The 13,385-nt window shown below is 55.6% G+C and overlaps 2 protein-coding genes across 2 annotated transcripts in view; one reads left to right on the top strand and one right to left on the bottom strand.

The window, feature by feature from the left end:
• LHX4 (LIM homeobox 4) overlaps positions 1-8,435 on the top strand; it is a 12,229-nt gene extending 3,794 nt beyond the window's left edge. The window contains exons 2-5 of the mRNA XM_057374956.1: positions 2,428-2,599; positions 5,665-6,163; positions 6,582-6,753; positions 6,844-8,435. Coding sequence (XP_057230939.1) covers positions 2,428-2,599; positions 5,665-6,163; positions 6,582-6,753; positions 6,844-7,241 — 1,241 coding nt within the window. The 3' untranslated portion in view covers positions 7,242-8,435. The remainder of the gene's footprint in view (positions 1-2,427; positions 2,600-5,664; positions 6,164-6,581; positions 6,754-6,843) is intronic.
• A 2,496-nt stretch (positions 8,436-10,931) lies between these two features.
• The window catches only part of ACBD6 (acyl-CoA binding domain containing 6), a 79,824-nt gene continuing 77,370 nt past the window's right edge, over positions 10,932-13,385 (bottom strand). The window contains exon 8 of the mRNA XM_057374920.1: positions 10,932-11,520. Coding sequence (XP_057230903.1) covers positions 11,366-11,520 — 155 coding nt within the window. The 3' untranslated portion in view covers positions 10,932-11,365. The remainder of the gene's footprint in view (positions 11,521-13,385) is intronic.

The following is a 13,385-nucleotide window of genomic DNA, read 5'->3' on the forward strand; positions in this document are numbered from 1 at the left end:
TGGGGTTGATGCCATACATCTACAGCGAAATTGGAAGGAAAATCGGTCTTCTCTTTAAAAACAATTATTTTCTTGGAATTTTGAAGGGAGATAATGTATTCCCGGCTGCAGTTTTTTGCTTGTTGAAATTGAGCTGTGTTGCTGCTTTTAGGAAAGGCAAAGCTGTGTTTTGGCTTGTGAGGGTGCATATATGTGTAGGATGGGTGCGTATAAATACACACGTGTTTACATAAATAACCATTTTGATATCAAACCCGTTTCCTGGAGGTGCTTACGCGTTTGTGAAACAGCCGGGAAGGATTTCCCGGGGCTGGTACCGTGCTGTGCCACCGCCGGTGCCAGCGGCTTTGCTCTCAAATGGGTGCAACAAATGCAGCGTGGAGAGCGCGGCTGGTGCCGACCTGCGGCCGCAGTGGTGGAGGGAGGGCAGCGAAGCATCCAGGTGATCCCAAAACAAGAAGGGAAAGAGGGACCTAGAGAAGTTGTAGGGTTTTTTTTTTTTTAAAAATGTGTTGTATGGTCATTAACGCGACAGAGGCTTAAATACCAGCAATAACTGTGCTCGGAAGGGCACTGGGACTGGAACTGTCCAACCTGGGAATGATGGAATGAGYTCCCTTCACGTGAGGTACGTGGCAGGACCCCAAAGGATTTTGAAATAATGCTGTTTGAGAATGTAACAATATGGGTTTTTTTCTGTGCTGTTTTCCTCCTTTCCCCTCCTTTATTTCCTCCTTTCCCCATTCATTCCTCTACCACCCGCCCTTCTTTTCTATTTTCCCTCTTTTTCTTCCTTTTCTTCCTCTTTCTTTCCCTTTCTCCTCTTTCTCTCCCTTTCCCCTTTTCCTCTCTTTCCCCCCTTTTTCTTCTTTTCTCCTTTCCTTATTTGTACCATTCCATTCCTTTCCTCTCTTCTCTCACGTTTATTTGTTTCTCATATTTTTGTTTTTCTTTTTTTCTACTATTTTCCTTTTTCCTATTGCCTTTTCCAATCTTTCCTTCCTCTTCCTTTTTTAGAATGTTTTTTCCTTCTTGCTATTTTTTCTTCTAAAATATTTTTCTTTTAAWTTTTTTTCCCTTTATATCTTTTTAATCTTCTTCATTTTTTATCTGTTTCTTAGATTTTTCTTTTTCAAAAACCTTTCTCGTTCTACATATTTTTCCTTTTTAAATACATTTTCCCTTTTTCTTAATCTTTTACCTTTTTCCTTATATTTTTTCTTTCAAAATATTTTTCGTTTTTCTTAACATTTTTCCTTTTTCATATTTTTCCTTTTTTTGTGTTTTTTCTTTTTTCGTCTTTTTCCTTTTTAATGTTTTTCCATTTTAATTTTTTCTTCTTTTTAAAAATTTTCTTTCCCTGTTCTTTTTTGTTTGTTTGTTTGTTTGTTTTTAAAATATTTTATATTTTTAAACATTTTTCCTCCCCAAATCCATCTTTTTCYACGAGTGTGGGTCAGTGTGATGTGCCTGGTTACCGGGCAGTCTGCTCCTGCAGACTCTGACCGTGCCTCCCATTTATTCCAAGCAACCCTCATCTCTCCAGACCTGTGGAATCTGTACATCCACAGGCAGACATTGTGCAGGGATCTGGATGGACAGGGATGCATCTTGCTGCAGAAAAAAAAATCTTTTCCAAGCTTCTTCCTCCAGCTGGATGTAGATCAGGCTGGATGGGGTGGGACATTCCCTGGTATTCCTGGCTGTTGCTGCTTTGCTCCAGCCCTTGCTCTAGCCCAGGTTTTCCAGCCGGATCCAGGGATGGATTCTGTAGCCTGGATGGGACAGAAAGCAGGAGGAACCTGCTGTCCCTGCCGCAATAAAAGCAGGGTCCGAGGGGGTTGGACTGTGGGGGATGCAAAGGCACCTGAGGCCGGGCACTGCAGGGAGAGGGGCACGGGGACCCGCTGGAGGGGCCGGTGTGGCCAGCACGGGTGGCTSGTGGCCCTCGGGATGCAGATGAGAAGGGATATTTGCCCGTGCTGGAAAACGGGTGGGTGGAGGTGCTGGTGCCCTGCACCCCTGGGACCCCACGGGTGACCCCTGGGTCACCCCAACAGCCTGGCCCTTGGGGGACGGGGTGACCGTGTGGAGAAACGAGCCTTGATGGCTGTGGGATGCCATTCCAGGGGAGCCAGAGGGAGCCAGGGAATCCTGTGCCGGAGAGCAGGACACGGCCTGAAACACGGGGTGCAGAAGGGAAAAGCATCCCATGTGTGTGTCCGTGTCCAGAGCAGCCGGCGGGGCCGTGGGCTCGGCTGTCCCAGCGGCTTTGGGCACAGGAAGATGTGCCGGGACACTGAGGAGTTGAGGGGTGGCACTCCTGACCCCACAAAGCCCCAGGACGTGCCCGTGCAGGGCTTTGCCAGCCAGGTGTGAGCCTCAGGTGGCTGACACTGCTCTTTCCATCCCTCTCCCCCTGCCCAGAGATCCCCCAGTGCGCCGGCTGCAACCAGCACATCCTGGACAAGTTCATCCTCAAGGTCCTGGACCGGCACTGGCACAGCTCCTGCCTCAAGTGCGCCGACTGCCAGATGCAGCTGGCCGAGCGCTGCTTCTCCCGGGCCGGCAGCGTCTACTGCAAGGAGGATTTCTTCAAGTGAGTATCCCTCGGGGCTCAGCCCTGCCACAGCAGCGTCTCCCTGCCCGCGGAGCAAACCCACAGTCTAATTTCAAGCAGAATTTCTCCAAGATCATCCTACAATTTCTTTTTGTTGCTGTTGTTGTTGTGGAAACGGAGGGAATGTCGGTGCTTTACAGCTGCCGCAGGCTGGATGCTGTTTGTTGGGATTTAACCATCGGAAAGCCCCAAATGTCCCCGGTGCTCCTGTCCCTTCCTGCGCTGCTGTTCAGGGTCCCGGGATGACAACCTGCGGCGGGTCCGGTGGCCCCGGCTCCGCTCGGAGCTAGAGGGCAGGAGAAAGCCGCACAAGGCAGCGTTATCGCTGCCTGCTCCTCCTCACTCGCCTCCTCGGGATTTGCTGATGCTGTTTCTCTCCCTTCACCTTTTACCTCTTTTTTTTTTTTTTTTTTTTTTTTTTTTTTTTTTTTTTTTTTTTTTTTTTTTTTTTTTTTTTTTTTTTTTTTTTTTTTTTTGCTCCCATTAGCGTGAAAGCCTCATTTGACTGCGTTGGCAGCTGCCTCTGAACTGCGCGATGCCCCAGCCTTGGCATTTCCCTGCTCCCATAGGACAGGACAGCCCGTTCCCCGTTAAAAAAGGGCTTTGCCGTGAGGATGCCCTGCTCCCTGGCTGCCGCTGAAATCTGGGAGTTTTCCCAAGGGATAGCAGAGGGATTTTTGCTGGGACTGGTGCTGGCAGTGAATCCCTGTGAAGCAGAGGGGTTGGATCCTGGCCGGTGGGTGCCTTTCACTGCTTGGATGCAGGAGACTCAGCCAAAAATGCCCCTTGGGGATAAAGCCACCTCCTCAGGCCATCCCCTGCTGCTCAGGGCTGTCCCCACCACCTCTCCCCACCAGCTCACAGCCATTGCGATCAGTCCCTAGACAGGACTTCCCCTGCCTTCCCATCCCCAGGGTCTCTTCATCTTCATCAGCCTCACCAGGCATCAGGACCAAAGATGCAGCTTGAATTTCTCCTTCCCAGAGACGGTCAAAGCCGCCACTCCAGCCTGGGTAATAACACTTCACTTCTGATATTTTCCAGCCTATTAATCTCCAAGTCATTTAAATAGTCGCCCAAAAGGTGCGGGTAATCAATGTTAATTGGAGTTGAAAGATCAGCGACTTTCTCAGATGAGGTCCTGCCTGGATTATTTGGTGCCAATCAATAGCAGCTCGGCGCTCACGCCTCACCTTTCCTTAACCGCTCATTGATCTCGGGGTGGGGAACCTGCAGGGGACGTGAGGATTTCAGCTCAACTTCAGAGGCACTTGGCAGCGCAGGAGCTGCTTTGGAARGGATCAGATCGATTTTTGATTTTTGTCTTCTTTTTTTTTTTCCTTCCCCCAAATTGCAGCTCTTGGTCCGTGGCTGTGGGTGGCTCTGTGCTGGGTGCTCTGTCCCCACGTGCTGTGGAAACACCCCGGGATGTTGGGACAGTTGTTAATATGGCTTCTGTGGTGCTCTGGGAGAGGAGGTGGGTGGGCAGTGGGTGGGAGCTGCAGAGTGGGCCCTGGGGGCAGAAAATCATCCTCTGTCCATCCTATCCCTCTCTCATGCCTGCCTCCCTCCTTCCCTCCRTTCCCACCACCTCATCCCTCCCTTTATCCTCCATTCTATCGTTCCTTCATCCTCCCTCCCTCTCACTTGTCCATCTCCTATCCATCCCTCTCCCACTCCTCCCTTCCTTCCGCTGACCCCAGGAGAGCTGAGATCTCCCCAGCAGAGTCCAGGGGCTCTCCCTTTAGGACACAAACCCAGAAAATGAGACAAACCGGGTTATCCCTTCTCACCTTCTGCTTCCAACACCCCGAAACTGTGCTGGTGCCACTCACACCCGGTGCCTGCCACCCATCCCTGGGTGACACCTGTGTGACTCGGGGGCATCTCAGAGACCCAGCTTTGGTGGCTGTGCCCTGGATTTATGGAGGGGATGGGTAGCCACGGTGCTTGAGGGTGATTTTGCACGACTGGGGCATGTTCAGGCCTCTGGGAACAGTGAGAGGTGCCTGGGGTGGGCACTTCTGTACGCCACTGCCTGCCCCCAAAGCCTTGGGGCTGGGGGCCGAAGGGCTCGGGTGCTCCTGGGCTGCCTCCTTCAAAGCAGATGGAGCTGGTTAAGGTGGAGGGGACAGATTTATCCTGAGAGCTTTGTCACCCGGGGTGCTGCAGCAGCAGATGGCTCTGTGGTGTCCCGGGCCGTGTTGATGGGGTGTTTAGGGGAGGACAGGAGATCCCGCAGCGCCTTTGCAGTGCCAGCGGTAGCGGGGGGGATCTGCCCCACGTCAGCCCCAAAGCATCTGCTGCCCAAATCACCCTGCAACGCCCACTCACTTTTGACTTTCTTCTCACGGCGTGGGTCACCCTTGTGCTGTGAATCCTGTGAGTTCTCTCCTTGCACACTTTCTGCACCATTCTTGCACGTTCCCTGCGTGCACCTTCCACACTTCTTGCACACTCATTGCCTGCACCTTCCACACTTCTTGCGCCATTCTTGTACCATTCTTGTACCATTCTTGCACACTTCTTTCCTGCTGCTCCCACATTCCTTGCACCATTCTTGCATGCTCCTCCCACACTCCTTTTCCCGTTCTTACCCCCTCTTTGCACGCTGCTGCCACACTTCTCCCACGTCCCTCGCACACTCCCTGCAGCTGCTTGTGCCCCACACCAGCCCACCCCACAGCCCTGTCAGGCCGTCGTTATGGTGTAAGAGCCCCATCATTCTGCATTAATCTGGGATTCATCATGCCAGCGGGGCGGCGTAATTAATTTATTTGGTATTAATGTGGATGAAATATGTACTGTCCTTGCAGGGGAAAATCAGGCAGCCTATAAGCATTAGTTAAAAGAATCATTAAAATCAAACCTTCCTCGGCTCCATTAGGCCGGTCTCTCACTCTGAGGAAGATAAACCCCCGCCGTGTGAAGTGTCATGCATAATAAGGTTGATTGCTGGTTTAAACTCTGCCCTGTCTCCCGGTCCCCGTCCCGGCAAACCCCACCTTGCCGGGGGGCTCAGGGGCTCCCGCTTCTCCTCGCAGGCGTTTCGGGACCAAATGCACGGCGTGCCAGCAGGGCATCCCCCCGACCCAGGTGGTCCGCAAAGCCCAGGACTTCGTGTACCACCTGCACTGCTTCGCCTGCATCATCTGCAGCCGGCAGCTGGCCACGGGCGACGAGTTCTACCTGATGGAGGACGGGCGGCTGGTCTGCAAGGAGGACTACGAGACTGCCAAGCAGAACGGTAGGCACCCCAAAAACGCTGTGAGGGGTGGCCGCGGCTCGTGTCGCTGTGGGAAGGTGTCGCTGCGGGCTCTGGAACAGCCGGATTTGCGGAGTTATTCCCCAGTGTGGTCGGGGATGCTACCGGCTGCTTCGCTTGCAGATGACTCCGAGGCGGGCGCGAAGCGGCCCCGGACCACGATCACGGCCAAGCAGCTGGAGACGCTGAAGAACGCCTACAAAAACTCCCCCAAGCCCGCCCGGCATGTGCGGGAGCAGCTCTCCTCCGAGACGGGGCTGGACATGAGRGTGGTGCAGGTGAGGCCGCGGGGCCCCTCTCCGCTCTGCCCGGAGGGAAATGCGGCTCAAAGCTTCCCTCCGGCATGCCTGGGTGCGGGGCTGCAGGGGTATTGGGGTATTGGGGTGACCTGGGTGCCTGGAAGCTGGGCTGCCGRGAGGGATGGGGTGCTGGATTGCGTGGGGGTGTGGGAGCTGGGGGGAGGAGTGCTGGCACGCAGGTTTGCAGGCATTCGGGGTGCTGGGGTGTGTGGGTGTTGGTTACCAGGATGCTGCTGTGGCAATGCTGGCATGCCGAGGTGCCGGCACTCTGGGATGCAGGGCTGGCAGGGTGCTGGAGCGCTGGTTTCACGGGTGCTGGGMTGTAGAGGCGCTGGCATACAGGGGTGCTGCCATGCCGGGTGCCCTGGTGCCACCGAGGTCCCCRTTGCCGCTCCAGGTGTGGTTCCAGAACCGGCGGGCCAAGGAGAAGCGGCTSAAGAAGGACGCGGGGCGGCATCGCTGGGGGCAGTTCTACAAGAGCGTGAAGCGGAGCCGCGGCGGGGGGAAGCTGGAGAAGGAGAGCTCGGCCGAGGACTGCGGCGTCAGCGACAGCGAGCTCAGCTTCCGCGGTGAGCACTGCGCCCKAGCGGGGCCGGGGGAACGCGGGGCTCCCCCCCGCGCTGAACCCCCGCCTCCGCTCTCCCTCCTCTCCCCGGCAGAAGACCAGATCCTCTCCGAGCTCGGCCACAACAACAGGGTGTACGGCTCCGTGGGGGACGCGGCGGGCGGACAATTGCTGAACGGCGGCTTCTCCATGGAGGGCACGGGACAGACGTACCAGGACTTGCGGGACGGCAGCCCCTACGGCCTCCCGCAGTCGCCGTCCTCCATCTCGTCGCTGCCGGCCCACCCGCCCTTGCTCAACGGGCTGGACTACGCCATGGACGGCAGCCTGGGGCTGGTGGCCCACGGGGCGCAGGGGGTGAGTCAGACGCTGCGGGCCATGGCCGGGGGGGGCCCCACCTCCGACATCTCCACGGGGAGCAGCGTCGGGTACCCAGACTTTCCCACCAGCCCGGCCTCCTGGCTGGACGACATGGATCACCCCCCTTTCTAAGCGCTGCTCGCCCCCCGCCCCCCGCGCTCCCCCAGCCCGCAAGCGCAGCACTGAGGGCACCCGCCGGCGGTTGACCTTTCCAGGATTTCCCWTGGGAATTGGCCCTGGAGGGCTGGAGGGAGGGGGGACAGCACTGGCGATGGCTGGGGGTGGCTGTGCTCGGGCGGGGGGCACGGATGCCTTTGGGTGTAAGCACAAGAGAGGCGGCGGCGCTGGGGACCCGGCCGGGGCGAGGCCGGCGGGAGGGGAAGAAGGACAATCAGGGATGGCAGAGCCCATCCCGGCACCCGCGCCAGCCCTGCACCCCCCTGCCGAGCACCGCTGCTATTTTCAAGAGTTATTTTTCGATACGGAGTTGAAACGCAACTCGGCGCTGCCCGGAGCCTCAGCGGAAAGAGAAGTCTATATTGTAGAAGGGTTTATTTTGCCGGGGACACGTCCGAGCGGGGCCAGTGCCGCGCTGCCCAGGGCGGTGCTGCCGGGGCCGATCCTGCCTGCTCCGGGCCGAGTGGCCATGATTGATCCCTGGGCACGCAGGAGCATCACTGCTTTGTACCGTGGTCACGCGAGAGGGAGGAATTAATAAAAATTGCCTCCAGCCCGGGATGCCCKCTGGCCAAGCTGTGCCATGGCAGGGCCAGCTGAGACGCTCGGGGCTGGCACCTGCAGAGCAGCCCTTGCAAGCGGGGCTGAGACAGGTGGGCAACGTTTGCCCTGGGGGTATTGCAAAGAAATCCTCCAAAACAGGGGGAAAAGGGTATTTTGTCAGCTGCAGAAGCACCTGTGTGGTGGGGAAGGGAGGGGATCGGGCTGTGAGATGTTCCTGGGATAGATCACACACCTCCTTYAGGCACTAAAGGGTGAGTGCAAGCAGCCAGGAGGGATCCTTTGGCACATCCCACAAGCCCCGTGGGGTCTGCTCCTGGCCAGGCCCACGCAGCACTAGCCCTTGCTCAAAACCCACATTCCCCAGCACAGCCACACCCCCACGCTCAGACATTCAGCCCCATGGATGAGATCCAGCTCCACGCTCTCTGGCCAGTATGCTCAGCTCTGCCCCAACCCCACAGGGATGCCCTGGCCAGGGAGTCCCTGCCACCCCCTCTTCTCTGGGGTGATGCTGATGATCCCAGCCCGCCCTTCAAGGGGTGGATCCAGTTAGTTGGCTCCTTCCAGAGGTGTGGACGCTGCGTAAGCAAAGGGAAAAAAAAAAAGAATAAAAATTAAAAAAAAAGCCACACGAGAAAGCACATCACTGGTCTGTCCTTGTCCTTCCTTGCCCCCCCAGCTGGGTGCATCGGTGCTGCAGGAGCTGCCCCAGCTGCATCCATGTGCCTCCCCCCTCCCCAGCCTTGGGTGCTGCTTTGTGCCAAGTTCCCGGCCCTGCCGGCACTGGTGGGGAGGGGGATGTGGGAGAGCCGAGCCTGCTGCTCTCCATCCCCCTTCGACAAGGCCAAATGCCTCCTCCCCTCGCTGTGTAAATTTTGTACAGTTCCAGAAAGTGASAGTCTCGTTTCCTGGGGGAATAAAAAGGAAAAAAAAGAAAAACCCAACAAAAATAATAATAAAAAAAATTTAAAGAATAAAACCTTATTTATTGCCATGTCTTGGGGAGAAATGATCCCCCCCAAACTGCCCCCGAATTCGGGCCCAGGGCATTGCTTTTGTACCCTGCCTCCGGTGTGTTGGCATGAGATGTGTACAGTGACCCCTCTGCTGTGAGGGAAAGCGATGGCAAATAAACTCGGGATGCTCTTTAGCAGCTGCTGTCTGTGGGATTTTCTTCCTCAGTGGGAAGGCACCATTGGCATAGCCTGCCCTGGCACTGTCAGCTGTTTGGGGTCGGGATCCCCGGGGTCGTGTCTGGCTGGTGGAGCTGGCAGCCCAGGCTGGGACATCATGCCCTAGCTTTCTGCTGGCACAGAGAGGTCAGTGGGTCTGGGGTGGGAATCTCCAYCGCTGCCACCTGGCATCCCAAGGTGCCACAGCGTTGGTGCCACCACGCAGCAGTGGCACAGGTGAGATGGAAGGGCCRTGCCAGGCAGGAGAGGGGGGCGGGTCCAAGCCCCTCCATGGGCACCGGTGTGTTGGCTTTCTATATTTTAATCATTTTAACATTTAATGCTTCTCAATTAAAGTGATTTCCTGGAGTAGATGCCAAGCTTAGGGCGAATGCACATTAACCACTTTCTGTATCGGTAGTTAAAGGCACCGAGGGATTTAACAGCAATCCGCAAGGCTGCTGGGGAAAGGTTTGGCTGAATAAAGCAGATTATAAACAATAATATATGTCTTTCTCTCCTCCCCCCCCCACCCCCGCTTTCTTTTTTTTTGGAAAGGCTCCAACCTCACAAACAGACCTAAAGTGCTATAAACATCTCCCGGGCTGAGCGCTCGGGCCCCAAATGTGCTCTCTGAAAGCACCGGCACCGCGGCTGCTGCTTTTCATCCCAGCTTTAACTGAGATTTTTTATTACCCAGCGTGTCCATCAAGCCAGGCAGYGGCTGTGCATTATGGCACTGCACAGGAGTGGCCTTGCTTGTCCCCAACCTTGGTGCCACCACATCTCCCTCAGAAAGCCCGTGTGACCCCAGTGCTGGGGTTGGGATCTTTGCTTCATTTGCATCCAGATGCAAAAGCACCAGGCTGGGATGAGCCTGGCCATTGCCACCCTGCAGGTCCCCTGGGTAGGGGCAAGGGGACCAGAAGCCATTAGGAGTCCCTTGCTTAATATGAATTTCATGGAAAATAACTTGCCTGAACCATTTTGTCCCCACCACAAAGCTTGGCCTGTGCCGTGTATTGTGTGGAGGCTGCTGGAGCCGGTGCAGCAACTTGGTCTGTGTCAGCAAAGGCTGGCAGGAGCCACAGACACCGTGAGGGGCCAAAACCCACATGTGCCTGCTGCCCAGGCAGTCCTCAGCCAAGGGAATGTTCCCATTTATTTTCCTGAGGCTGGATGTGCTGCAGAAGTCGATGGCAAGTCACTTCCTGTCGCAGTGATAGAGGTTTCCTGCGCTCCCCCAGGCCGTAAATCCCATCTGGGAAAAGTGAGCTCGTGGCAATATCCCGCAGGGACACTGTTGTCTCCTCGTGCCACACACCCAGCAGTGCAGCAGCCTCCCACCCAGCCAGGAGTTCTCCCACAGCACAGAGCCATCCCTGGCAGCTCCCGTGTGCCCAGCTGGGATGCTGAGGAGGAAGCATTAAACCCCAAGATCATCCCACCTCGCTCCAGCACTCGGGCATGGCCCTGAGGCACATTTTCCCCACTTTCTGGGCACTTGGACAGCTGAGAAGATCATGAAGTGTCTGAGACAGACCCACAGGGGTGACAGGGCGGGTACAGGTTTATCTGTGCCCAGCTCTTAGCAAACCCCACTCCAGGGATGGACACACAGCAGGAGGCCCTGGAGCTGCTGACAGAGGTGGGGTTTAAAGCAAATCAATCCAGCCAAGTGGTAAAAGTCCTGTCAGCTTGGAGAGGCTGATTAGCAGCATATGTTGTGTGAGAACCAGAGGGACAGACAGAYACCTGTATGACCCTGCTGTCTCTGCAGCCCTCCCTCCCCAGGATGAGAGCTCGAGCAGAACTTCCCACGGGCCACGGCTGCACTGAGTTGCCTCCCATCCTTATGGCTTTCAAGTCACCCCTTGCAAAAAACAAACCCAAGCAAACACACCTGGGCTCCATCCCAACACTGTGCTTTTATTTATATTAGTTTGGACCCAGGGAAAAAATAAAACAAACCAAAATTCAACCTGAATGGGAGAGATAAGCATCTCGCCTGGCCCCRCATCCCCACGGAGGAGCCGACCGGTCAGTCCACGCTGCTCCAGTGAGACAGCCAACACAGTACTTGTGTTTCATACATTAAAATAGTACTTGGGGCCTCCTCCAGGCCCTCTCCCCACTCCCTCCCCCCTCAAATACTGAAAAATGTCAGAGCATGCCAAACTCTGATCCCATCCCGCTCAGGGAATGCGCTTGGCCCYCGTGCTGGAGAGCCCAGCCAGACCCTGTGCTTTAAAAGGTCCCCTTGAACCCCCGAGGCATTTGGGGAGGGCAGTGGGGAGCGGGGGGAGCAGTGTTATTGCRGGGAATCTGTGTCCCCCCGCGGGGTCAGGGCTCGCTGGTGCCGTGCTGCTGCAGAGCTGAAGTGATGGCTTTGGAGTCCGTCACCTCCTCGGGCAGGCAGCCCTCCTGGTCCCGCAGCCCGGGGTCCGCTCCCGACTGCAGCAGCAGCTCCACGATGTCCAAAAACTCGCAGGTGGCAGCTGGAGGGAGAAAGGGAAGGGTTAGTGTGCGATGCTGGCCCAAGGTGGCRGTGATGGGCGTTTTTGGAGCGGTGGCTGTCGCTGRCAGGAAAYGCCGGCTCAGCACCTGGCCCGGCGYGGCAGAGCATCATCGCTCGYGGCAGCGCWCCGTACGCCATGTATCACTCTGCAYTTAGTGGTGCAAAGGAAGGAGGAAAGACACAGAGACAGCACTGCAAAGCCAGAATCCCGAGGGGGCGTTATTGATGGAACCAGCACCCAGAGTCCGCAGCACAGCCAGAGGCGCTGTGAGCCAAGGGGTCTGCCCGGCATCACCTGGGACGCACAGGGAGCCTGGGCACAGTTTGGCTGAGGCTCCTTCCCATCCAGGACTAGAGGCTGACCCTGGGAAAGGTCCCAGAGTGTTACTGCAGCACTGCAGACCTCCGAAGTGCCACCTGGAAAGGCGTCCCCTGCCTGCTTTTGTACCCACAATTTACAACACATTCATCATCYATAACATTTCTGTAAGCCCTTGCTCCTCACCTGCCTCCTGAATCCCCCAGGGAGCAGGCAGCACATCACCAGTACTGCCTTGCTCCTGGATTTCATCCATCATTTCTCTCTGCACAAAATTCCAATGTTTTATAGCTGCTGGCCACCACTTCCCCGAGCATCAGCTCCAGGTGACTGTGCCCATGGCCTGGGACAGCTGTCAATGGCATACACTTTATGTCTCACACCTCCACTAGCAAYTGTTTTTTCATCCCTGATTTTCTCTGCCAGGATAGAGTCAAGTTTGACCTGAACTCKTCTCTGTCCTAGGATGCAACAGTCTTACCTAAGGATGCTAAAAAAAAAGAACCAAGAAAATCAGGGAAACTCTGAACACTGAAGAGCTGGACTTGGTTGACATCAGCAGAAGTCCCAGACCCTGGAATTCCCATTAAGCCTGTGAAACTCAGACCCTAGTGAAACTAAAACCTGCCTTACAAGGCCATGAAGATGGCAGCTTCCTCTTGCATTGGCAGCAATTGGTTTTAATCATATTTTGGGTGYTTTTATAAAGCAACCGACTGACACCTTTAGTAATTAGAGTGTCTTTTGCATTACTCTGCAGTCTTGTACTGATCCAAAAGGACAAGCAGTAATGTCTCATTAAAAAAATACAATGTGTGATTTGAGTTTACAATTGAAAAGATAAAAAGTGGGATAAAAAGAGGGAAGGGGTTTGTGAGGAAGCAGGTGGGGGTGTGGGCGTGGCTGAGCTGAAAGGGGGCACATCTCTCTGCAGAAAACAGACGCCAGAGGTGCCAAGGAAGCTGTGCTGGCAGCTTCTGGGGATGGGGAACTGATGCCCACAGGGAAAGGTGGCACAGCCCATGTCCTTGAGCAGGCTGGGGACATCCCTGGGGACGAGCACAGCTGCTGGATTTATCGCACCCTGGGATCCTCGATTTGTCAAGGGCYGGAGCGGCAGCCCTGACACTGGCACAGGTGAAGATGAATTTCCATTCAGCGCAGTTCGCCTCCCGACTCCATTAATCCTCAGGGTTCAGATGATGAATTTTTTTTTATTATTTATTTTCCCTCCAGCGTCCCCTCCCACTGCCCTGCCACGGYGCAGACAGAGCCGAACAGATGGTGCTTTGCAGGGAAGCCGGAGCGCCCAGGAGGATACAGAGCCTGCCCACTCCGTGGCCACGTGGCCACCACTGCTCGGAGAAGCCTTGATTTCCTCTGGGAGAGGCAGCAGCAATGATTTCAGTATTCCCAGTGGGTGGGTAGGTGGATGGATGGATGGAGAGGAGCTGAGAGAGCCCCGAGAAGGGGCTGTTCAGCAGGGACATGGTGCTCACAGCCACGGGCACAGCCCAAGCAGRGCT

Source organism: Malurus melanocephalus, unplaced genomic scaffold (genome assembly GCF_030028575.1).
Source record: "Malurus melanocephalus ecotype Western Australia unplaced genomic scaffold, MMel_1.1 scaffold_236, whole genome shotgun sequence".
NCBI lineage: Eukaryota > Metazoa > Chordata > Aves > Passeriformes > Maluridae > Malurus > Malurus melanocephalus.